This window comes from Coregonus lavaretus (genome assembly GCF_964263955.1).
Source record: "Coregonus lavaretus genome assembly, chromosome: 10".
In the NCBI taxonomy this organism is placed as follows: Eukaryota; Metazoa; Chordata; class Actinopteri; order Salmoniformes; family Salmonidae; genus Coregonus; species Coregonus lavaretus.
Window position 1 is genome coordinate 37,076,491 of NC_139997.1, and position 27,137 is coordinate 37,103,627.

Sequence of the window (27,137 nt, forward strand, 5' to 3'; positions counted from 1 at the left end):
AGTGGAGGACAGAGGAGCCTCTTAAAGAAGAAGTTACAGGTCTGTGAGAGCCAGAAATCTTGCTTGTTTGTAGGTGACCAAATACTTATTTTCCACCATAATTTGCAAATAAATTCATTAAAAATCCTACAATGTGATTTTCTGGAAAAAAAATTCTCAATTTGTCTGTCATAGTTGACGTGTACCTATGATGAAAATTACAGGCCTCTCTCATCTTTTTAAGTGGGAGAACTTGCACAATTGGTGGCTGACTAAATACTTTTTTTCCCCACTGTACAAAGACGGCATGCAAATCACACTGCTTTGGGCTTGGAGTTGGGTGCTGTCCCAGATGTCTTTGTTTATAACTATATATTTTGAATGGTTACTAATAGCCTTTAATTATTACATATGTAAAAAAATATATATATAAAAATCAGTGAGTAATAAATACTATACATAGCTTTCACTGACTGTAAAATGATCTAAAGAAATGTTTTTGTATATCAAGAGAAATAGAGAAGAAGCATCAGGAACATTTTTAGGTCTTACTCTACTCAAATAACCAAATTATGATAACTGACACTGACAAATATCAGGGGTTGTAATTGTTCTTTTGAAGAAAGTATACATTTTCTCTGCTTTCTGCATAATCATTTTGACCACGCTGAGCCAGGGAATTGTGTTCATGTGAAGAAATGTAAATTAACCTAGTGTGATGAGAGCCAAGAAGGTTTATTTTCCATTCAAGATCCCCACCATTAAAATTATGTTTTGAACGTTCCTCATTCATTCATTCACCATGTCTAGTTTTCAAAGATCTGATACTGAGTACAGAAGCATTTATGTTTTTCTTGCTGACAAAAATAGGTTCAAATGAGTATCGAGCGTCAGAAAGAGATTTTTTTAGCTTTTCAGACTCCCATCTTTACTGCATCATCTGACAGGCAGTCAGATATTGCACTTGAATAGAGTGTCTGTCAAGTCAGAGTTCAGATGATAGACATCCAGTGTTGAGGACTTGATGTGAATAAAGGTGTCAACCCTGACCCTGAGCTCTGTAGCTGGGACTCATTTCCACACAAATTATGTTTCCCAATTGGTCAGCAGGCTCTAGTAAAAAGCATTCCGGTGAATGTTTCTACTGTATCAAATGTTTTTAAAGAAATGTACTGCTATGGGTCATCTTTTACAAAATTTCCCTCAGAAGATTACTTGCTTTCATCACAATAATACAGTGCCTTGTGACAATATGCCCCAGATTTCTGAATATTAAATGTGTTTTTTATTATGGGCTGGTAGTGTATAATTGACAGTTTATAAAGGCCCTTGATGGTCGCCCTGCCCGCTGGCTTCTGTGATATGTGCCATCTGTTTACAAAGTCGACTAAAAACCTTGAACCAACATTCACTCGCTTTGTTGTTCACATTGTTGTTTGCACCACTGAGTGACACTATCTTCATCTTACACACAGCAGACAGGCTATGCCAATATCCAGAATGTTTCTTCTTTTAGCATTGTAATGCAATTACCTTTACATATCACATTTAAATGAAAGTCAACGTGTATTGAATTACATCCCCTGTTTATATTTTCTGTCAGAATTGTTGCTAATTTCTTTTTAATCTCAGAGTATTTTAATTTGTCAACGTTCACAACACGTTTAACATTGAGAAATACATAATAACGTCTGAATCCCAAAACTTCCAAATCAGCTTAGAGGCAGGAGATGGATACAAAATAGAACTCATGAGGGAATCATTTCTAAATCCTCCCAAATCCTTTTTCTTCATAAGCAGCTGGTAACATGTTTAGAATGTCAGGCTTTACCCAGCGTACTCTATTCAATATGTAGTCTCAGGCAAGCTGGTGAAAAAACACCTCATATTTCAGCATTTGCTTTTTAATTTCCTCTGTGCTGCTATGCTATCAGACATAGACTGGAGTCTTTTTTCTCTCTTAATATGCTGTGGGGATGGATGATAAAAGCGCTGTGTTTTTCACTGTGGCCTGATGGTGCTTCTACAATGACAGAATAAGCTCCAGTCCTTTCATCCAGGGGTTAGCTCCTGGGTTTTATCTTATCTGACTGTCATTCACACTGCGCTGGGATACGGCCAGACGCATGAAAACCGTTGTTGAGTCTCCCAACCTTTAGAAATATCAGACATGTGCATACACGGCTCTCCCTGCTCCTCACTGCTCCTCCAGTCACCACCTGAGTGGGTGATGGTGATGTGGCCGTGCTCAGTGCTTCACAGCCGCCTGTCTTATAAAAGGCCATGTCTGATTGGACAGCCTTCTGCAGTGTTCTCTTGAGTGAAGGTCACTAACGTAGGAGAGGAGCGTGGATGGCTGAGTCTCTGTCTGTGCTCAGAATTCTTATGTGCTCTAGCTAGCTAGTCTATGGTAGTTCTTCAGTTCACAGCTCTATATGTGCGGTCTAAGGCACTGCATCTCAGTGCTTGAAGCGTCACTACAGACCCCCTGGTTCCATTCCAGGCTGTATCACAACCGGCCGTGATTGGGAGTCCCATAGGGTGGCGCACAATTGGCCCAGGTTTGGCCGGTGTAGGCCGTCATTGTAAATAAGAATTTGTTCTTAACTGACTTGCCTAGTTAAATAAAGGTTAAATAAATAAATAAATATTTAAAAAATATGTCTACATATACAGCAGTAGATCCACTTATGGTGCTTACAGCTAGTGTTCTAGACGGTTTAAAGTATCCATGAACACTCATAACATGTTTTCTCCATTTGACATGAATTAAAACGTCCCTTTCACATAGAAAGTAATATGCTGAAGTTGTGATGGCTGGCTGTTAGTGGAAGTGCTGTGAGGCTTTTTGGGCTACAGGTGTCTTTAGACTGGGCTGTCAACGTGAGACAGGGTGTTTTTTATTCCCTCCTGCTCTGTGGTAGGCCTATAGAGAGGCCCCTGGCGTGCCAGTAGCAGGTTGGACAAAGTGACGGCAGCGCATATAGGGAACCGTGCTTCATGTGGATGGACCAGGCACACAGCACCCAGCAGGAGTGCACTGCACAGACCGCATCTGCATTAGCATAATCTACACTGACTGCTTCAGCATCAGTAATAATATTCATCATTTTATTGAATCAGCGATTTTATCTCCAGCTCTAAGAGGAAGGGATAGCCGAGCGCGTGTTGCTGCCTCTGCCCATTTAGCCAAACCGACTATAACGTGCTGGCTCTCACACTGGGATGAAGGAGAAGACAAAAAGCCTTCCCCAAGTGTACCATTTTATCTGTCTAATACTTACAAGTTACCACATAATGACCTACTGCCACCACACATTTCCACCATCGCTGATACGTATATATGTTTTCCTAATGCATAATGGAAATATGCAAATTTCTGATTTGTTTTGTCCATCCATGCTTTCTTTCATTAGCCTATTCTAGGGCTGTATATTACTATGCATCAATAATCCAGTGGTAGCACATCATTATTCATTGAGGTGTAAGGAGTGTTATTAAATAACATTCATATTTTGATAAGGCTATTACCCATAAAGGGGTGCGGCTCTCGCTGTGTAACCCCCATTTCACGCCCGCATTTCTTCCTCGTCTATATTTATAGCTTTTGACCTTGAGTTGACATAATGGACGATGAATTGATCTCCTGAAAAGAAAATATGTCCTGGGTTGTAACTACGTCCCTTTTAGACTGCTTAAATTAGGCTTGCTCATCAGACCTAGAGCACTGTGAGATCCATTATAACCTATACGTTGGAGGGGTAATACTGTATCATTGACATGATGTACTTCACAATTTGAATTTTTTATCATATTAATTCAGTTATTACAGACTGTGACAGCTGAGACACTGGGAGCTGAAATGAAATCCTATTCAATTGAAATTTTCCTCCAAAGCTTCTTGGCATTGCAAGTATTATTTGTGCGAAACAGTTCTGTGTCACTACCATCATAAAAAGCCCAGACTAAAATGACTAGTTGCATGTCCTTGAAGCTATAAGCTACTTTTCCATTTGACATACTGTACCTACTGTACTATTTATTTCACCCATGAAATGTGATATTGACAGGGCTCGCCTTTTGGGAGGTTTTTCCTCATGGGCTCAGAGACTATTGTGGTTGTTTTTATGACATAATGATACCATTGAAGTGGACAGAAAACATGAAATATTCATACCCTACACCAGTTGGTTAACAAACAGTACAAAACACAACCTTTAAATTGATGACGATACAATGTAATAGACAAAGTGAAAAAGGTGAAAGAGGAGGGTCGAAAGCTTCAAGTCTCCCGGGGTCCAAATCACTAAGGACAAAATGGTCCACACGCACAGTCCTGAAGAAGGTGGGACAGCGCCTCTTCGCCCTCAGGAGGTTGAAAAGGTTTGCACCATTGAGAGCATCTTGACTGGATGCATCACTGCTTGGCAACATCACCGCCCTCGATCGCATGGCGCTACAGAGGGTGGTGCGGACAGCCCAGGACATCAATGGGGCTGAGTTCCCTACCATCCAGGACCTCTATATCAGGCGGTGTGAAAGGAAGGCCCAGAAAATCATTAAATACTCCAGCCACTCAAGCCATAGTCTGTTCTCTCTGCTTCCGCACTGCAAGTGATACCGGTGCATCAAGTCTGACACCAACAGGCTTCTGAACAGTTTCTATCCCAGAGCCATAAGACTGCTAAATAGCTAACAAAATGGCTACACGGACTATCTGAGTTGACCCTTGTATTTATTTTATTTTTTGCAGTCTCACACTCACAGGACTCTACACACTCACACACACTGACACTCCAACACACACATAACATGCACACACATTTATACCACAGGAGGTTGGTGGTACCTTATTTGGGGAAGGACGGGCTCGTGGTAATGGCCGGTAGCGGAATAGGGGGAATGGTATCAAATACATCAAACACATGGTGTCCATGTTGTTTGATGCCATTCCATTTGCTCCGTTCCAGCCATTATTATGAGCCGTCCTACCCTCAGCAGCCTCCACTGATTTATACTGACTCTACACACACGCACACACACTCACATACAATCTTAATTTATGCTTCTGCTACTCTGTTTATCATACATCCTGATGCCTAGTCACCTTACCCCTATACATACACTACCAGTCAAAAGTTTGGACACACCTACTCATTCAAGGGTTTTTCTTTATTTTTACTATTTTTTACATTGTAGAATAATAGTGAAGACATCAAAACTATGAAATAACGCATATGGAATCATGTAGTAAACAAAAAAGTGTTAAACAAATCAAAATATATTTTATATTTGAGATTCTTCAAATAGCCACCCTTTGCCTTGATGACAGCTTTGCACACTCTTGGCATTCTCTCAACCAGCTTCACCTGGAATGCTTTTCCAACAGTCTTGATGGAGATCCCACATATGCTGAGCACTTGTTGGCTGCTTTTCCTTCACTTTTCCTTCACTTGGCTGCTTTTCCTTCACTGCGGTTCAACTCATCCCAAACCATCTCAATTGGGTTGAGGTCAGGGGATTGTGGAGGCCAGGTCATCTGATGCTGCACTCCATCACTCTCATTCTTGATAAAATAGCCCTTACACAGCCTGGAGGTGTGTTGGGTCATTGTCCTATTGAAAAACAAATGATAGTCCCACTAAGCCAAAACCAGATGGGACGGGGTATCGCTGTAGAATGCTGTGGTAGCCATGCTGGTTAAGTGTGCCTTGAATTCTAAATAAATCACAGACAGTGTCACCAGCAAAGCACCCCCACACCATAACACCTCCTCCTCCATGCTTTACGGTGGGAAATACACATGCGGAGATAATCCGTTCACCCACACCGCGTTTCATAAAGACACAGCGGTTGGAACCAAAAATCCAGACCAAAGGACACATTTCCAAGGGTCTAATGTCCATTGCTGGTGTTTCTTGGCCCAAGCAGGTCTCTTCTTATTATTGGTGTCCTTTAGTAGTGGGTTCTTTGCAGTAAATCGACCATAAAGGCCTGATTCACACAGTCCCCTCTGAACAGTTGATGTTGAGAAGTGTCTGTTACTTGAACTCTGTGAAGCATTTATTTGGCCTGCAATTTCTGAGGCTAGTAACTCTAATGAACTTTGGGTCTTCCATTCCTGTGGTGGTCCTCATGAGAGCCAGTTTCATCATAGCGCTTGATGGTTTTTGCGACTGCACTTGAAGAAACTTTCAAAGTTCTTATAATGTTCCGTATTGACTGACCTTCATGTCTTAAAGTGATGATGGACTGTCTTTTCTCTTAGCTTATTTGAGCTGCTCTTGCCATAACATTTTTACATTTGAGTCATTTAGCAGACGCTCTTATCCAGAGCGACTTACAGTTAGTGAGTGCATACATTTTCATACTGATGTCAGCAACATGGACTTGGTCTTTTACCAAATAGGGCTATCTTCTGTTTATCCCCCCTACCTTGTCACAACACAACTGATTAGAAGGAAAGAAATTCCACAAATTAACTTTTAAGAAGGCACACCTGTTAATTGAAATGCATTATTTGCTTCCACCTCATGAAGCTGGTTGAGAGAATGCCAAGAGTGTGCAAAGCTGTCATCCAGGGAAAGGGTGGCTATTTGAAGAATCTCAAATATAAAATATAATTTGATTTGTTTAACAATTTTTTGGTTACAACATGATTCCATATGTGTTATTTCGTAGTTTTGATGTCTTCACTATTATTCTACAATGTAGAAAATAGTAAAAATAAAAACCCTTGAATGAGTAGGTGTGTCCAAACTTTTGACTGGTACTGCATCTACCTCTATCACTCCAGTATCCCTGCACATTGTAAATATGGTATTGGAACTGATCCTGTATATAGCTTCTTACTTTCTTGTGTTATTTTTATTTCAGATTTCTTCTTTTTATTTATTGTGAGTTTTTGTTCAACCTTATGTTATTTTTAGTACTACAATGATATTGATTACTGCATTGTTGGGTTTAGAGCTTGCAAGAAATGCATTTCATCGTACTTGTGCATGTGACATTAAAACTTGAAACTAGAATATGTGCCCAGATTTTGTTGTCAAAGAGCTTTGTATTTTGACTTTACAGTAACTATAATGTGATTAAGTACACTGTTCTCCTCTGCAAACGACCACACATCTTTATTTTCCCATTCTACAGTATGTGACTGATCCCCTCTCTCTCCTCTCCAGGTTTCTCTATCCTTCAGGCCATCATGGAGTCAGCAGTGGCCAATAACTGGCAGGTGACGGCCCGGTCGGTGGGCAGAATAGTGGACCCTACAGAGTACAAACGTATCATCGAGGAGATGGACCGCAGGCAGGAGAAACGCTTCCTCATCGACTGTGAGGTGGGAAGAATCAACACCATCCTGGACCAGGTATAGTACAGTGGGCCTTAAAGGCCCAGTGGAGTCAAAAACGTGATTTTCCTGTTTTATATATACACTCACGGGACAGTTTATCTAGTACCGGGTCGGACCCCCTTTGCCTCCAGAAAAGCCTGAATTCTTCAGGGCATTCTACAAGGTGTCAGAAACATTCCACAGGGAGTTTGGTCCATGCTGACGCGATGGCATCACGCAGTTGCTGCAGATTGGACAGCGGTACATTCATGTTGCGAACAGCCCGTTCCACCTCATCCCAAAGATGCTCTATTGGGTTTAGGTCTGGGGACTGCACAGACCACTCAAGTAAACTAAACTCGCTGTCATGTTCCTGGCGATGTTTTTCCACTCCTCAATTGTCCAAGGTTGGTGATTGCGTGCCCACTGGAGCCGCTTCTTCTTGTGTGTTCCGAGATGCCGTTCTGCACACCACTGTTGTACTGCACCGTTATTTGCCACGTGGCCCGCCTGTTAGCTTGCACGATTCTTGCCATTCTCCTTCGACCTCTCTCATCAACGAGCTGTTTTCGCCCACAGGACTGTCGCTGACTGGATGTTTTTTGTTTATCGCACCATTCTCGGTAAACCCTAGACACTGTCGTGTATGAAAAGCCCAGGAGGGCGGCCATTTCTGAGATACTGGATCTGGCGCACCTGGCACTGACGATCATACCACGCTCAAAGTCGCTTAGGTCACTCGTTTTGCCCATTCTAACGTTCAATCAAAACGTAACTGAATGCCTTGATGCCTGTCTGTCTGCTTTATATAGCAAGCCACGGCCACGTGACTCACTGTCTGTAGGAGCGATCCATTTTCGTGTACCTAATAAACTGCCCAGGGAGTGTATATATTTGTTATTTTATTAGTATCCCCATTAGCTGACGCCAATGGCAACAACTAGTCTGACTGGGGTTCGACACATAACGAGAAAGACATTACAGACAAAAGACTACAAGTTACATCCATTTATAAACATTAACATGTAGTGTGTGTGTGTGTGTGTGTGTGTGTGTGTGTGTGTGTGTGTGTGTGTGTGTGTGTGTGTGTGTGTGTGTGTGTGTGTGTGTGTGTGTGTGTGTGTGTGCATCTATCAGTTACACATACATGTCAGTACATACACACAAAAAGTAGGGCACATGGGGGAGAGGCATTGTGCTGTGAGGTGTTGCATTATTTGTTTTTTGAAACCAGGTTTGCTGTTCACTTGCGTTATATGAGATGGATGGGAGTTCCACACAATCATGGCTCTGTATAATACTGTATGTTTCCTTGAATTTGATCTGGACCTGGGGTATGTGAAAAGACCCCTGGTGTGTGTGTTGTTGACTATGTTGACTATGCAAACAATTTGGAATTTCCAGCACATTGTTTCTCATAAAAACAAGAAGCGATGCAGTCTTTTCTCAACTCTTAGCCAAGAGAGACTGGCATGCATAGTACTGATATTAGCCCCATGATTACAATGAAGAGCAAAACATGCAGCTCTGTTCTGGGCCAGCTGCAGCTTATCTAGGTCATTTTTTGCAGCACTTGACCATATGACTGGACAATAATTGTTGAGTGTTGTGTTAAAAAAGCAGAGCATCTCTTTATCATGGACAGACCTCTCCCCATCTTTACAACTATTGAATCAATATGTTTTGACCATGACAGTTAAAACAAGTATTATTCCAACCTCATATACTGTATTTCCACACTATGAGGTTGGAATAATACTGTGAAATTGTGAAAATGATGATAATGCCCTTTTAGTGTAAGAGCTGAAATTTCAGCCTGTTTTGGTGGGATGGAGTTTTGGCCTGCCTGATTAATAGACCAATAAGAAAGAGTTCCAAACCGCTCAGCCAATAACATATAGTTTTCAGTATTCCCCTCCCCACTCCCAGACAGTCCTAGCTAAATTCTTGCTTGAGAAATTTATATTTACTAAAAAGTTATTTTGTTTATTTTTAACCATTTTAATTTCAAACAATCACAGTAAGGTACTTAATTGTTACCCAGAAATGATTTGATATTGAGATACAAACGGCTGCATTGGCCCTTTAAGACTCATAAACTACTGCAGTGGCTGAGGGGGTTCGTTAGTAACCTTACCTGAAACCTCAATACTGGTGTTAGCTCTCATATGGTTATGAGTTGTAGAGTACTCAAGTTCGGTTATATTGGTGCGTGTGAATCGGATCAGTCAGTTGATGTCTATGAACTGAATGAATCGACAACCAGGGTTCAGTACCCCATTTATAGTTTTATACCTGTGGAAAAAATATAATTATCACACACGCACACACACAGACAAGCTCAATTAATGAGCTGTGGTTTTTAGATTTAGAAATCACTTATTTCGTTGTCCTTTATGTGTGTGCATGAATGGAATATTTTGTAGTAATAATCTTGATTCTACAAAAGATTATTAAAAGTTTGGCCTTGCCCTTGTTTGTTTTCAAATACTAAGAGCACCTTCTTCAAGAGAGTCTGATTCACCCACGTAGATCTCTGTCAGTGTTCCATCCTTTCAAAGAAGCCTTTTATGAGCCTCAGTCTGCCATTCAGTCTGCCTCCATTCCTTCAATACCTCTGAAAGTCCCATCTCCATTAGTAGGGACCTCTCCTGGCTCCTCCAGCTTTGTACTTCTTATTCCTTTTCCATTACCCTTTAAGATATTTAACAGGGCTTCTCCATTACCCTCTAAGACATTTAACAGGGCACTAAGTACGGCTAAAACTCTTACTTAGCGCCTTGTAATAACCTCACACACCACAAACAGAGGGAACATTCTCTCTTTAAGGGGGTTATGGTGCAACATAACAAACAAATTAAAGCTAGTTGTGGGCGGCAGGTAGCTTAGTGGTTAAGAGCGTTGTGCCAGTAACCGAAAGGTAGCTGGTTCTAATCCCTGAGCCAACTAGGTGAAAAATCTGTCGATGTGCCCTTGAGCAAGGCACTTAACCCTAATTGCTCCTGTAAGTCGCTCTGGATAAGAGCATCTGCTAAATAATGTAAATGTAAATGTAATGTAATGTTCTTATTGTTGTTCTAGCCGCGGTTAGGTTGGCTCCTAGGCTACATTTTCACTGAGGAATAGCAGCTACTATTAACAATGGTTCCTCTCTCATCCCGTTTCCTAGGTTATCAGCCACTGAATAGGTCATTACTGTTGATTTAGATTTGTTTATGTCTGCTGTGCACAAGCTTGGAATGGGTTCACTAATCATTGTTAAGAATTGAATTTAATCCCAGTTGTTTAGCTTTTTGTTTGTTATACTTAGGATGACATTTAATCTGATATACAGAGTTTGATTAATTAGCGATGTGATTCCGAACTCATAGATTATAACTAAATACATTATCTAGCGCTTTAGTTTTTTTTCATAAAACATGTTTCCTATAGGGTTTTTCAAACTGAATGGATTTGTTGGAGAAATCCCCTGAGCAGTGACATAGGTCAATGGCCCTTTTTCTAATATTCTATCTGTCAATTGAAATTGAAGTAATGCCACAATTCGTCATCTTTAGTCAGCTGTGTTGCAGGGTTTTCGCTAAAATGTCACAGAGCTCTAATGAGATGGAGTGCCACTAGGGGCAGAGGGCTCAAAGGAATGGGACTAACTGACTGACTCCCAGGACCTTCAATCCACACAGGAAAACACTCCTCATAATTACACTGTTTGTTTCACCCATGTTATGTTTCCTCTAACTTTTACACAAATACACAAGCCTACAGGGTTTACATGTTGTGTGTGTATGTCTGTGTCCGAACACCTTCCTAATATTGAGTTCTGCCGTCAGAACAGCCTCAATTTGTCGGGGCATGTACTCAACAAGCGGTCGAAAGCGTTCCACAGGGATGCTGGCCAATGTTCCCTCAAATGTTTTGGGGCACTGAGCAAATGTTACGTCTTGTGAGCGGACACTTGAACATTGTGAGAATTTTGTGCAACTTCCACCACGCGTTTACAGTCAACACTGAGGCTGTACCCTTACAGTTTTAGACAGTAGCCAATAGGCTATTGTGGCTATTTGAGCATAATGTAGGCCTACCAACAAAACCAATGGAGCAAATCCCATAACATTTTCACTTGGAAATAGCTTTTGATTTCTATGATATAGCCTATATGTGGTGTTCAATACAGGCCTACATTGCATGAGACTTTTAAAAACGTTTTTACATTATGAAGGGCTTGACATGAATTAATGATTTTTTACACCATGGGCCACATAGCTGACTGTAAATTGCATTGTATTGTGTTGTATGATGCAAGAAACCACTTTACAAAATTAAATTAATTATTATTACCATACAGAGAATTAGACAATGTAGGCTACCCCTCTACCTATTGGCTTATTTGCATATTCAATCCTGTCTCAAAATACATACAACACTTTAATTAAAATATAAGCTTTTTACCTGACAGGCTTTTCAAAGACAGCTTGAAATGTAGCCTACACGTTTTGTGCTCTTGTAGGAATCAGTAACTCCCCATTGCTGACCTATACTTATCTATAACTGGGCTAATAACTCGCTAACTAGCAAAGAATATCAACAAATGTGCACACGCACACACTGCGCTCTGATCTGAACTGATCTGAAAAGTGGACTCGCTGGTGATTGAAAGACCGCTCGTGGGCTACCCCCGCCAATAGAATTCTACTCCGTTGCGCACTGGCTCTACCTACAACAAAATCACAAACTCAATCTTGCCAAGTTAGATTTATTTTGTTTTGTTGCATTGAAAAGGGGGTGATATAATGTTGATTCGATCACAGAAAAAACGTTGATCTGTATAGTGCAAACTAATGGGGCGACCTCAGTGAAGTTCAATCCCTTGCATCTCTGTGCGGCATGGTATTTCTTCTGCGGGGTAGTCCTGGAGGAAGTGCGCGGTACGTGCGCAGTTTAGAGGGAACATTGATGCTGGCCGATGTTGACTCCATTGCTTCCCACAGTTGGCTGGATGTCCTTTGGGTGGAGGACCATTCTTGATACACACAGGAAACTGTTGAGCGTGAAAAACCCAGCAACATTGCAGTTCTTAACACAAACCAGTGCGCCTGGCACCTACTACCATACCCCATTCAAAGGCACTTAAATCTTTTGTCTTGCCCATTCACCCTCTGAATGGCACACATACACAATCCATTTCTCAATTGTCTCAAGGATTAAAAATCCTTCTTTAACCTGTCTCCCCCGCTTCCTCTACACTGATTTAAGTGGATTTAACAAGTGGCATCAAATCAAATCAAATCAAATCAAATTGTATTGGTCACATGCGCCGAATACAACAGGTGCAGACATTACAGTGAAATGCTTACTTACAGCCCTTAACCAACAGTGCATTTATTTTAAACAAAAAAGTAAGAATAAAACAACAACAAAAAAGTGTTGAGAAAAAAAGAGCAGAAGTAAAATAAGGTGACAGTAGGGAGGCTATATATACAGGGGGGTACCGTTGCATAGTCAATGTGCGGGGGCACCGGCTAGTTGAGGTAGTTGAGGTAATATGTACATGTGGGTAGAGTTAAAGTGACTATGCATAAATACTTAACAGAGTAGCAGCAGCGTAAAAAGGATGGGGTGGGGGGGCAGTGCAAATAGTCCGGGTAGCCATGATTAGCTGTTCAGGAGTCTTATGGCTTGGGGGTAGAAGCTGTTGAGAAGTCTTTTGGACCTAGACTTGGCACTCCGGTACCGCTTGCCGTGCGGTAGCAGAGAGAACAGTCTATGACTAGGGTGGCTGGAGTCTTTGACAATTTTGAGGGCCTTCCTCTGACACCGCCTGGTATAGAGGTCCTGGATGGGATCATAGCTTTCATCTGGATTCACCTGGTCAGACTATGTCATGGAAAGAGCAGGTCTTCTTCATTATGGTGATTCTTCATTATGATTGTGCTAAAGAGTTTTACTGTGACCTTTCAGACAGATTTGTGTTCATTGCCACTTGCTTCTGACCCTGAGGGAAGGATGTATCTGAAAGTGACAGAATATCACTTTCTCATTCAGGTCAGGGGAAGTTTATATCTGTCCTCTTGACTGATGTGAGAGGTTGAAATCTGGACATTTATTAGCTGAATTCAGCTTATTAATTCTGAGCTGTCCTATGAATACCAATATGGTCATTCTGTTTAACTTCAGGCAGTTATAAGTGTGATATCTCTGCTTTCTAAGCCCTGACACCCACAGCCCCAGTGTGAATGTTGAAGCCATTTGAAGTCACTTAACAGACACAGCAGTGGCTCTGGTTTTTGAGACTGGCAGGACACGTCTGGGTCTCTCAAGGATGATTCATTATGTGGGTCGTCACATCAACACTTTGCTTTAATATCAGCAGCTCCCAGTGTAAGTAGGACACGCTGTCCCATAACGGCATACAATCAGCCTGCTAAAAATAGCCCTAGCCTCCTAGCCTGAGGGAAGATCTCACACAAAGGCAGGCAGGAGCCTGAACACATGCAGGATCACTCAGCGATACACTGGGCTGGATGGGATGGAGAGAATCCACCAGAAACCAACACCCATTTTGAATTGCATTCCTCGAGTAGTGTGCAGTACTGAAGGCACAGTATCTGAGAGAGATGCACAGAGTGGAGGGCTCCCTGTCTTTCTCTCTTAAAATGAACCCAATGCCTTGTAATTCAAAATGCATGCCTAGCACAGTGTCTCCTCCAATTCAATCATATAGTCGTTACTCATTATCATTTCTCTCAGTGAGGTAGTTTGGTGCTAGACAGACCAGAGTGTGTGCTGGGCTGAGGCTCTGTATGTGTTGATTTGTGGGGTCTGGGAGCTTGCCCTGCCCTGCAGGCTCTCTCACCATCTTAAAGGTATCAACTTGCTCATCTCCTCTGTAAAGAATATGCCCAGGCATGAATGGATGGGCCTTTGGAGAGACCTCACTCCCACAACCTGCTCATAAATGATAAAGCGACGGGACCAGTTTACCACAGGAGAAAAAAAGAGAGAGGGAGAGTGTGGAGACTAGAGACGAGAGTGGATGGAGCGAGAGAATAGAATGCTTGTGGGAATGGAGCCAGGCATGCAGCTTCCCTCTGCTGTGCAGTGCTCTGTGCTGGTTGATGGAATAGCAGAAGTGGTATAATGCCCACTGGTGGACTGGAATTCCACTCCCACAGAGGAGAGGAGGGTGGATGACCTGGATTCAGCTGGAGGGGGAAATGGGAGCTTGTAGAGGGAACCTGACTCTGTGTGTGAATTACTGTATTGCTAAATGGTTTGTTTTACATAGATATCAATGTCAACGGTATGACATGATACGCTGTCTTTGCAGTAGTACTGTAGTTCTAGAGGTGGTGCAGCAGTATTACTATTAGTACTACAATTACTATCATTAGTACACATTTTCATATGACCTTTTCCTGCTCAATTGTTTTACACAGATGTTTAAGTGGAAGGGAAAGGGGAGGATTTGAATCCTAGGGATGCCAGTTTCCATTCTGGAGGAGTCAGATGACAAATGACTCTAATACGGCATCAACAAAGACAAGGCTCTGTCAGTGGGAATGCTTTTAAAGGGAGCCAAGTCTTTTGGAAGACACCGGGGTATAGATTTAGCCCTGCACAGGGCCGCGGCTACAGTCTGCTTAATTAGAATAGATTCCCCAAGGAATACTTAGGCTAATGGTCCTGCAGCAGCACAGCACAGCCCAGCACAGCACAACCAGGAGAGGAGAGGAAATGAAGATAACTGTGCTTTCTTACACAATGGGCAGGGCAGACAGAAAGGCCTCTCTCTCCAAACATACTGACGGACTGTTTTATAACTCTTACTGCAGAGGAATACATCACCACATTCAGGTTTGGGGAGTAACTGATTACATGTAATCTGATTACAAAAAAACGAATCACTTACGTTACCAGCAAAAATATTGAAATCACATTACAGAGGCTTTTGAACAACTGGAAGATTACTTCTTGGCTTACTTTTAAATTCAGAAAGGATGTTTGCGGAAAACAAATACATTATGACACCTTTCTGTTTTCTCAAATTACATTCAATTCAGCATTGAAAAAAAGGCGCAAGTTTAAGTTTCTTCCACCTGAGTAAGTCTGACCACAAATTAGAGACCACTATGATGACACATCAAATCCATTTGATGGATCATTTTTGTCTTCTTCTAATGCCAAAGTAATCCAAAAGTAACTGAAAGTAATCAGATTATGTTACTAAATTTGGGTAGTCCCAAAAAAATCTATTTCACATTTTATACTCAGCTAGGAATTCATCTGAATGTTAATGTTAGTGTGTCTAATCTCATCACCCAGAACCAAATCTCACGTGCATGCTTGCCGTCTGCCAACTACTTGATTTATTTATTTATTTTTTGTTTGTTTGTTTATTTCAAACAATACAAAACATACACATACAAACGACAGCACAAACATCGACGCATCACACTGCCCAGACCCAACTGCTCACACCCCCATCTCCAGCGTCCGTATCACTCTGCACCACATGGCCTCAAACTGCACCATTTTGTTTCTCTCCTTCGCCCATGCACTTTCAACATTTAGATAATAAAGCATTTGACCTTTCCATTGTGGTAATGATGGAGGATTGGTTGATTTACAGTTTTTAAGTATACGTTTTTTCAAGAGGCTTGACAAGAAAAGTATCGTCCAACCCATCGGGTAGCTCACTGCACCCTCGTATGCCATGTCGTGAAATATGCAGACAGACAGATTAAAAGTAAATGTACATTGTAATACTTCTGACAGCCAAATTTCTAACTCCACCCATAACGTTTGGACTTCATAGCATTCCCAGAAGGCATGGATTATTGAGTAATTGTTAGTTTTACATTTAAGACATGACTCTGCCATTGTGCTGTAGAATTTGTGAATTTTGTCTGTTGTATAATAAATCCTATACTTTAGTTTATACTGGATTAAGCGTACATTTTAGTTAACTGTAATTTCATTAGTTACACTACATGACCAAAAGTATGTGGACACCTGCTCGTTGAACATCTCATTCCAAAATCATGGGCATTAATATGGAGTTGGTCCCTGGGAAGGCTTTCCACTAGATGTTGGAACATTGCTGCGGGGACTTGCTTCCATTCAGCCACAAGAGCATTAGTGAGGTTGGGCACTGATGTTGGGGCAATTAGGCCTAGCTCGAAGTCGGCGTTCCAATTCATCCCAAAGGTGTTCAATGGGGTTGAGGTCAGGGCTCTGTGCATGCGAGTCAAGTTCTTCCACTCCGATCTCGACAAACCATTTCTGTATGGACCTTGCTTTGTGCACGGGGGCCTTGTCATGCTGAAACAGCAAAGGGCCTTCCCCAAACTGTTGCCACAAAGTTGGAAGCACAGAATCATCTAGAATGTCATTGTATGCTGTATTGTTAAGATTTCCCTTCACTGGAACTAAGGGGCCTAGCCCGAACTGTGAAAAACAGACGATTTTTACGTGCTACGCTCTTCAGCACTTAGCGGTCCCGTTCTATGAGGTTGTGTGGCCTACCATTTTGCGGCTGAGCTGTTGTTGCTCCTAGACGTTTCCACTTCACAATAACAGCACATACAGTTGACCGGGGCAGCTCTAGCAGGGCAGAAATTTGACGAACTGACTTGGGTGGCATCCTATGACGGTGCCACGTTGAAAGTCACTGAGCTCTTCAGTAAGGCCATTCTACTGGCAATGTTTGTCTATGGAGATTGCATGGCCGTGTGCTCGATTTCATACACCTGTCAGTAACAGGTGTGGCTGAAATAGCCGAATCCACTAATTTGAAAGGGTGTCCACATAATTTTGTATATACAGTGCATTCGAAAAGTATTCAGACCCCTTGACTTTTTCCACATTTTGTTACGTTACAGCCTTATTCTAAAATTGATTAAATTGCTTTTTTCCCCTCATCAATCTACACAAAATAAATCAAATCAAATCACATTTTATTGGTCACATACACGTGTTTAGCAGATGTTATTGCGGGTGTAGCGAAATGCTTGTACCCATAATGACAAAGCAAAAAAAGTTTTTTGTAAATATAAAAAACGGAAATATCATATTTACATAAGTATTCAGACCCTTTATTCAGTATTTTGTTGAAGCACCTTTGGCAGTGATTACAGCCTAGAGTCTTCTTGCGAATGATGCTACAAGCTTGGCACACTTGTATTTGGGGAGTTTCTCCCATTCTTCTCTGCAGATCCTCTCAAGCTCTGTCAGGTTGGATGGTGAGCGTCGCTACACAGCTATTTTCAGGTCTCTCCAGAGATGTTCGATCGGGTTCAAGTCCAGGCTCTGGCTGGGCCACTCAAGGACATTCAGAGACTTGTCCGGAAGCCACTCCTGCGTTGTCTTGGCTGTTTGCTTAGGGTCGTTGTCCTGTTGGAAGGTGAACCTTCGCCCCAGTCTGAGGTTCTGAGCGCTCTGGAGCAGGTTTTCATCAAAGATCTCTCTGTACTTTGCTCCGTTCATCTTTCCCTCGATCCTGACTAGTCTCCCTTTCCCTGCCGCTAAAAAACATCCTCACAGCATGATGCTGCCACCATCATGCTTCACCGTAGGGATGGTGCCAAGTTTCCTCCATATGTGATGCTTGGCATTCAGGCCAAAGAGTTCAATCTTGGTTTCATCAGACCAGAGAATCTTGTTCCTCATGGTCTGAGAGTCCTTTAGGTGCCTTTTGGCAAACTCCAAGCGGGCTGTCATGTGCCTATTACTGAGAGGTGGTTTCCGTCTGGCCACTCTACCATAAAGGTAGATAACCAGGTGGCGAATCGCATCTCTGCATGTCTGGCAGACATATCAGTATGGATGACGGATCACCACCTCAAGCTGAACCTCGGCAAGACGGAGCTGCTCTTCCTCCCGGGGAAGGACTGCCCGTTCCATGATCTCGCCATCACGGTTGACAACTCCGTTGTGTCCTCCTCCCAGAGTGCGAAGAGCCTTGGCGTGACCCTGGACAACACCCTGTCGTTCTCCGCTAACATCAAGGCGGTGACCCGATCCTGTAGGTTCATGCTCTACAACATTCGGAGAGTACGACCCTGCCTTACACAGGAAGCGGCACAGGTCCTAATCCAGGCACTTGTCATCTCCCGTCTGGATTACTGCAACTCGCTGTTGGCTGGGCTCCCTGCCTGTGCCATTAAACCCCTACAACTCATCCAGAATGCCGCAGCCCGTCTGGTGTTCAACCTTCCCAAGTTCTCTCACGTCACCCCGCTCCTCCGCACACTCCACTGGCTTCCAGTTGAAGCTCGCATCTGCTAGAAGACCATGGTGCTTGCCTACGGAGCTGTGAGGGGAACGGCACCTCCGTACCTTCAGGCTCTGATCAGTCCCTACACCCAAACGAGGGCACTGCGTTCATCCACCTCTGGCCTGCTGGCTCCCCTACCTCTGCGGAAGCATAGTTCCCGCTCAGCCCAGTCAAAACTGTTCGCTGCTCTGGCACCCCAATGGTGGAACAAGCTCCCTCACGACGCCAGGACAGCGGAGTCACTCACCACCTTCCGGAGACATTTGAAACCCCACCTCTTTAAGGAATACCTGGGATAGGATAAAGTAATCCTTCTACCCCCTCCCCCCTTTACTCCAACCCACTCCCCCCCAAAAAAAAAAAACATTGTAAAGTGGTTATCCCACTGGCTATAAGGTGAATGCACCTATTTGTAAGTCGCTCTGGATAAGAGCGTCTGCTAAATGACGAAAATGTAAAATGTAAAGGCCTGATTGGTGGAGTGCTGCAGAGATGGTTGTCCTTCTGGAAGGTTCTCCCATCTCCACAGAGGAACTCTGGAGGTCTGTCAGAGTGACCATCGGGTTCTTGGTCACCTCCCTGACCAAGTCCCTTCTCCCCTGGTTGCTCAGTTTGGCCCGGACGACCATCTCTAGGAAGAGTCTTGGTGGTTCTAAACTTCTTCCATTTAAGAATGATGGAGGCCACTGTATTCTTGGGGACCTTCAATGCTGCAGACATTTTCTGGTACCCTTCCCCAGATCTGTGCCTCGACACAATCATGTCTCGGAGCTCTACGGACAATTCCTTCGACCTCATGGCTTGGTTTTTGCTTTAACATGCACTGTCAACTGTGGGACCTTATATAGACAGGTGTGTGCCTTTCCAAATCATGTCCAATCAATTTAATTTACCACAGGTGGACTCCAATCAAGTTGTAGAAACATCTCAAGGATGATCGATGGAAACAGGATGCACCTGAGCTCAATTTCTAGTCTCATAGCAAAGGGTCTGAATACTTATGTAAATAAGGTATTTCTGTTTTTTATTTGTAAAAAATTAGCCAAAATTTATAAAAAACGTTTTTTGCTTGTCATTATGGGGTGTTGTGTGTAGATTGGGGAAAAACATTTATTTTATCAATTTTAGAATAAGCCTGTAACGTAACAACATGTGGAAAAAGTCAAGGGGTCTGAATACTTTCCAAATGCACTCTATAGTGTATGTTCCAACATTCCTTCCGTCTTGTGCCAATATCAGTTATTGGTTCCAATAGTTTATATTTTTTTCTAAGAGATTGTCAGGTGGATATGCTCTCTACAAGGTTTTGTATATCTTACCTATCATATGAATATCATTTTCTGACTCAAATAGGATTCCCTCAACATTGCTCTGATGTCCAAAAGATTTCAAATCAAAATGTTGTTTTATTTGAAAATATCTACATTGGTCAGTCCAAAATTGCTTTTGAATTCTGTCATGGAAATAAATGTACTTCCTGTTACCAAGTCATTTACGGTTTCTATGCCTTTAGTTTATCGGTGAATTCTGAGGGTTGTGTTTTTAGGGAGTGATATTGGTTCTTGTAGAATGCGTTTCATTTTCTTCCATGTTGTTATAGTGTTCTTAACTATGCCGTTGTTAATGTTCTTAGCTTTATCCTTTGAGAATAGACATGTGAAAAGATTCAGGGAATGAGCATGCGCATATTCAATATGTACCCATTGTTCATCTTTAGTGTCCCAAGTAAAAGCCTTGGGTGGCGAGTTGATACAATTCCAAGTCTGGAAGGTTAAAACGACCCTCAGACTTATTGTATGAGTTTTATTTGCCCATATAAAGTTTGTTATGACCGAGAATACTTTTTTAAAGAATGTCTTCGGTGGGGTAATTGGTATTGCTGAGAATAATATAAAAACTTCGGGAGCCATGCCATTCTGAAGAGGTTTATTCTACCTGTAAGATTTATGGGAAGATTGTTCCATTTAATTAGATCTGCTTTCATATTGTTAAGTAATGTGATAAAGTTATCTTTATATATTTGTTGTTTGTTGTTACTCATTACACATCCTAAGTATTTGATATTTTTGTGGTCCACTTAAAAGATTGCTGTAGATCATGAGTTATTCGTTTTCTTTTTCCTATTGCCATTATTGAGGTTTTTTCCACGTTCATTTTATATCCTGAGATTTTAGAGTATTCTGAAAATATTTTTAGCAAGGGGGCCATTGTGTTTTTTATATTGGTCAGGTATATCAGGAGATCATCTGCAAATACGTATGTGAGCGGAGCAGAGCGGAGAGTTCCCAATTTGACTGGAGCGTGGAGCGAGATTCCCAAAGGCTGGACCGTCGGCCTTCTCGCCTGCTCCAATTTCGCTCCAGTAGCTCTACATAAGCGCTCACTTCACGAGCTGCATTTGTAGTCTACTTGTGTGCTGCTATAGCCCCTTGCTTTAGCTACTGTCATGGAGTTCACTAAATAATTTCATAAAGAAACTGATAAAACACACAGGTGCTAAATCAAGGTGACTTACAAAGATGAGGACCAAGAGCAGGAGAGGGAGTGTGGTGATGTAGAGTCCACAACTAAATAATCATTGTGGAATCTGAAAAGACACGTATCCGAAAGCATGATGGTGTACTTACTATGTGAACATGCTAAAATAAAGGAACAAGGTGGGTAGATAACTAAGTGTGTCATTGTTACAAAGTATTTTAAAACAAAAAATCAGATCTCTTAAATGTTTCGCTCATTTTTGTTCTATTATCTATAATAGGCCATCATTGATTTTGGCCCAACAGGCCTGGCATATTCCCACGTTCAAGGAGCTTTCCGTTTTGATTGGGTTAATTTGCCTAAAAACCTTCAGGCCTACCTAAAGAAAAAGAAAAAAACAACTGCATCTCTGCCCAGCCTGGCAAGAGTGGCCAAAAGGGTGTTTAGCGTCCCCAGTGGCTCTGCAAGTGTGGTGAGGGTATTCTCCGCTGCTGGCCTGCTCTCCAGGCACAATTGCATGAGCCTGAAGCCACAGACTGGCCAAACTAGTGTTTCTAAAAATGAATTCTAAAAATGAATTCAAAGGCACTAATAAATCATTTTTCGTTTAATTTGTATTTAATTCTAAGTAAATCACAGCCTATATGCACAATTTATAGACTATAATGATTTAATACAATGAAATGTTGTCTATATGCTCAGTGCTTTACGTCCCCACCAGCCTATTGCCACACTCGCTAATGCTTCACAATGTATTTCTTTGTAGGCTATAGCCTTGAAATAATTGAAATAATATAGCCTAAATAATTCATTTTCGTTCCTTCTTAGGCTCCCTGTCTGGCTCCTGACCTATTTAGAGTGTTTATATGATGTTTAAAATGACATGTAGCCTATTTGAAATGATGTGGGCTTACATTCACCTTTTAATGTTTATTCAAATACTTTTCATTCAAATCCATATGGTTTGGTTTCAATACTACAAAACCAAATGGTAGGTCCAGGTAGTCACAAAAATAGATGGATGTTGGTTAAATTGTGATTTTAATGAATCAAGCGAATTTGGAACGGTCATTTTTGGTTTTTAGTGGAGCGGTTGGAAAGGAGTTGATTCCAAGGCAATACATAAAAGGCTGTAAATACACAAACTGAAGCAACCACATATTTCGCCATGGGCACTTTCTGATTGGCCAGTGAGGGGCACACAACTTGTTTATTCATCAAAACCCAGCCCTTTTGCACCAACGCCAGCAAGTGCACTGATAATTGTGACAGTGAAAATAGCAAAAAAAAATCAGACACACCCCTGAACCTAAAGCGCTATTGCCTGCGCTTAGATTTACCATTGCCTTGGGTTTTAAAAATAGAGCCCGTAGTGTATTTTAAGTTTAAAAGGGCTTCTGAAGTTTGTTGTTTCCATTAGAAAAAAATGTCAGCCCCTTCAAAAATGTTCATGAATTATAATTCACATAATACTTCACATTTCCTGTTACTGCAGGATTCTTTTCCTGCTGTAGCAAACTGACTCAAATTAAGATCCTACATCTGTATGGTCACACTGTCATGGATTGACTTTCAGATAGGGATTGGCTCCCTCCTGTTATCCTGTCGTTACACAAACCATAAGATTCCTTCTAAATGGATAAGATGCATCACACATTGACCACACATTGCTGGCTCGTATGTCAGGCTGATTTGTGAAGAAGACACTAACTATGAGCAGTCCATGATGGCACTCAGGCTATCTATTCCATTCAATGTTCAATAAAATTGAGGAGCCAATCAATGCAGTTGATACTGGAGCTCCCTTCCCACTCTCTCCCAGTGTGCAGTTGAATAGGGTGTAGACTCTTTGACAGTTCTCCTTTTTCACTATGCCTTTGAAGAGTTTTTCCACCCCAAAGTGGATAATGGTGAGCTGTTCATCCTGTCTAGGGAGGTGGAACCATAGAAATAGAATATAATGACATTCTATTTGTCTGGAACACAATGGCCTGACCCACCTAGCCTCTGACCGACAGAGAACAACAGAGACTGATTCAGATCAGGAAGCGAACTGATGTGACTGAGGAATGAGAATGACCTCACAAACGTCCCCATCCGTCTGTTTTAGGTGCAGGCTGGAAATATTATCATCCCAGGGGACCCAGGAAACTGGAGCGCTAGGATCCTAAAAATATTTGTTATGCACACATCACATGCTTTCTTTTTATCTTAGTCCACTTTTCTGGTCTAGAGAACAAGACATACGCTGAGTATACAAAACATTAAGAACACCTGCTCTTTACATGACATAGACTGACCAGGTGAAAGCTATGATCCCTTATTGATGTCACTTGTTAAATCCACTTCAATCAGTGTTGATGAAGGGGAGGAGACAGCCTTGAGACATGGATTGTGTATGTGTGCCATTAAGAGGGTGGATTGGCAAGACAAAATATTTAAGTGCCTTTGAACGGGTTATGGTAGAAGGTGCTAAGCGCACCGGTTTGTGTCAAGAACCTGTTACAGGCTTTGGTTTTTCCATTTCCATTTCGAGGTTGGACGCTAGTTTTGTTTTGCACCACTTTTTGGTTTGCTTCCTGTCTTTAAATTTGGTGTGTTTTTCTTTCTTGGGCAAATATAGTGGACGCTCATGGTGGGTGTCTTTTAGGTCCCAGTTGTTGTTGTTTGTCAACTTTCAGTGGACACCCCCATGAGTGTCTTTCAGAACCCCTCCTAAAATCCCACCTGTTTCATTTTGATTGTTGTCAGTGACTCTTTGTTAGTTCCCCCTTCTGTTTGAGTGACAGTTCTTGCTGGGAACGTAACAAAATGGGGGCTCGTCCGGGATCTTGTTTCCCATGAGTATGGTAGTCTCTCTAATCACCTACTCTGAAGCTCTGCTGTGCCCAGATATTTTTGTGTTAAAAATACACTTTTGTGGTAGAGTTTGTCACTGACATCCACCCAAGGGGATTATAAGATTGGTGGAATCATTTTGAAAGTTGCATAAACACACAGGCAAAAAATAAAAAAGCCATGGACTTTAAGTTGGAAGCATTTGTGGAAAACCGTAAATGGGAGATGCTAGATAAATGTACAAAGGCGAATCTGTTTATGTTGCACATGCCGATTTGAAAGCCATAGTCAAAGAGTTAGTCAATAGAGGGAGAGGGAGGATGATGAAAAGGGTCCTACGGGTGGGAGAGTACAGCCCGTAGATGTGCAACTGCGAGAGGTAGAACTAAAGGTAAAATTGGAACAACAAAAATTGGGGCTTGAGCACAAGGAAAGGGAAAGAGAATGTGAGGAGCGATTGGAGCAACAGAAATTAGAGCTTGAGCACAAGGAAAGGGAAAGAGAACGTGCAGCCAGACTAGAACAAGAAGAACGTGTGCATGCCATTCGATTAAAAGATTGTCATTACTGCCGTGAGAAAGGACACATTTTCTATCAGTGACCTAAGTTGAAACAGAAAAATGAGAGAGAGAAAAAGCTGTTTCTTCTTGTGGGAGCACTGCAGCCCATTAAGTCTCTGGTTGGGACTGGTGTATCTCCTAAACAAGATTTTGGATCAGATGTGTATGAACCCTTTGTTTCAGATGGGTTTGTGTCTCTGCAGAGTGGTGATGCTGTTTGGCTCATTGGTCATTCTCTCATGAAGCTGGTTGAGAGAATGACAAGAGTGTGCAAAGCTGTCATCAAGGCAAAGGGTGGCTATTTGAAGAATCTCAAATATGAAATATATTTTGATTTGTTTAACACTTTTTTGGTTACTACATGAGTCCATATGTGTTATTTCATAGTTTTGATGTCTTCTCTATTATTCTACAATGTAGAAAATTGTAAAAATAAACGAAAACCCTTGAATGAGTAGGTGTTCTAAAACTTTTGACCAGTAGTGTACCTCAACTCCCCCTACTTGCATGTGTGCGTGCACGTGGGCACACACACACCCTGGGTTGGATTAGCAAGGACTCTTAAGTACTCAAATTGGATTTGCTTAGTCATGCGTCTCTGCAACAGAGAACCAACACACAGAGATATTCCAGCTTTCTGCATTTCAGATCACAGCATAATATTAAGTTACTCATTAATTACGATTAATTAAACAGACTTCAATATTTGAGCCAAAAATAAATTTCAAGTGGCAAATTTTTAGAGGGCCTCATATAAGTGAATGGCCTATGTTTTACGGCAGGATGCAGTGGTCCTGTTCCGTTCATTCCGTGACTCTTCAGAGGAGAGTAGTAGCCGCTGGCTCCAGGCGCTGCAGCTTCATTAAGTGCTTGCTGTGTTGTCACACTTGGACCGCCGTGGCTCCTTCCCTCTCACATGGTTAAATCCCAGATGAAGGGCTTTTTGTTCCCTCTTCTTTTTTAATTGAACTTTTTCATTATGCATGCTTTCTCAAGCATGGTGCCTGCCTGCCTGCATGCCTGGGAGGGATGGGATGACGAGGAGCAGGTTGGTTTTGCATGTGAGATCAGCAGTTTTGGGGAAGCTACTCAGAAAATATAGTTGACCAAGCAACCAATTACTTAACATTGGAAGAAGTTAAGCAAGACTAAAGCTACCCTTTGTCACGAACGTTGAGAGACGGGTCAGACCAAGGTGCAGCGTGGTATGCGAACATGTTTATTAAACTGGATAAACACCAGACAAAATAACAAACTCAACGAAACCGTGAAGTCCTATGGGCTATACACGAAACAAGCCTAACAGGAACACAAACAAGATCCCACAACCCAGGCAGGAAAACTGGCTGCCTAAGTATGATCCCCAATCAGAGACAACGAGCGACAGCTGCCTCTGATTGGGAACCACACCTGGCCAAACATAGAACTACAAAACATAGATTTTCACACCCTGACCAAACTACCCAAATAATAACAGTCTCTCCAGGTCAGGGCGTGACACCCTTAAGAAAAATATAGTTTACTTAATTATAAAGTTACTTTGAAAAAGTAGTTCACTACATTCAGACTACTGAAAAAGTTTCATATGTAAATCTGAGATGTCAATGACTACAAATTGCAAGAACAGATACAGTGAGGGAAAAAAGTATTTGATCCCCTGCTGATTTTGTACATTTGCTTACTGACAAAGACATGATCAGTCTATAATTTTAATGGTATGTTTATTTGAACAGTGAGAGACAGAACAACAACAAAAAAATCAAGAAAAACGCATGTCAAAAATGTTATGAATTGATTTGCATTTTAATGAGGGAAATAAGTATTTGACCCCTCTGCAAAACATGACTTAGTACTTTGTGGCAAAACCCTTGTTGGCAATCACAGAGGTCAGACGTTTCTTGTAGTTGGCCACCAGGTTTGCACACATCTCAGGAGGGATTTTGTCCCACTCCTCTTTGCAGATCTTCTCCAAGTCATTAAGGTTTCGAGCCTGACGTTTGGCAACTCGAACCTTCAGCTCCCTCCACAGATTTTCTATGGGATTAAGGTCTGGAGACTGGCTAGGCCACTCCAGGACCTTAATGTGCTTCTTCTTGAGCCACTACTTTGTTGCCTTGGCCGTGTGTTTTGGGTCATTGTCATGCTGGAATACCCATCCACGACCCATTTTCAATGCCCTGGCTGAGGGAAGGAGGTTCTCACCCAAGATTTGACGGTACATGGCGCCGTCCATCGTCCCTTTGACGCGGTGAAGTTGTCCTGTCCCCTTAGCAGAAAAACACCCCCAAAGCATAATGTTTCCACCTCCATGTTTGACGGTGGGGATGGTGTTCCAGGGGTCATAGGCAGCATTCCTCCTCCTCCAAACACGGCGAGTTGAGTTGATGCCAAAGAGCTCGATTTTGGTCTCATCTGACCACAACACTTTCACCCAGTTCTCCTCTGAATCACTCAGATGTTCATTGGCAAACTTCAGACGGACCTGTATATGTGCTTTCTTGAGCAGGGGGACCTTGCGGGCGCTGCAGGATTTCAGTCCTTCATGGCATAGTGTGTTACCAATTGTTTTCTTGGTGACTATGGTCCCAGCTGCCTTGAGATCATTGACAAGATCCTCCCGTGTAGTTCTGGGCTGATTCCTCACCGTTCTCATGATCATTGCAACTCCACGAGG

At 42.1% G+C, this 27,137-nt stretch overlaps 1 protein-coding gene across 2 annotated transcripts in view; it reads left to right on the forward strand.

Annotated features, from left to right (window-relative positions):
- Window positions 1–27,137, forward strand: part of LOC311135738 (glutamate receptor 3-like) — a gene marked incomplete at its 5' end in the record, with an annotated part of 150,382 nt that overhangs the window by 92,769 nt on the left and 30,476 nt on the right. For both annotated transcript variants that reach the window (XM_084169773.1, XM_084169772.1), the window contains one exon: window positions 7,161–7,348. In XM_084169773.1, the coding sequence (XP_084025899.1) occupies window positions 7,161–7,348 (188 nt within the window). The remainder of the gene's footprint in view (window positions 1–7,160; window positions 7,349–27,137) is intronic.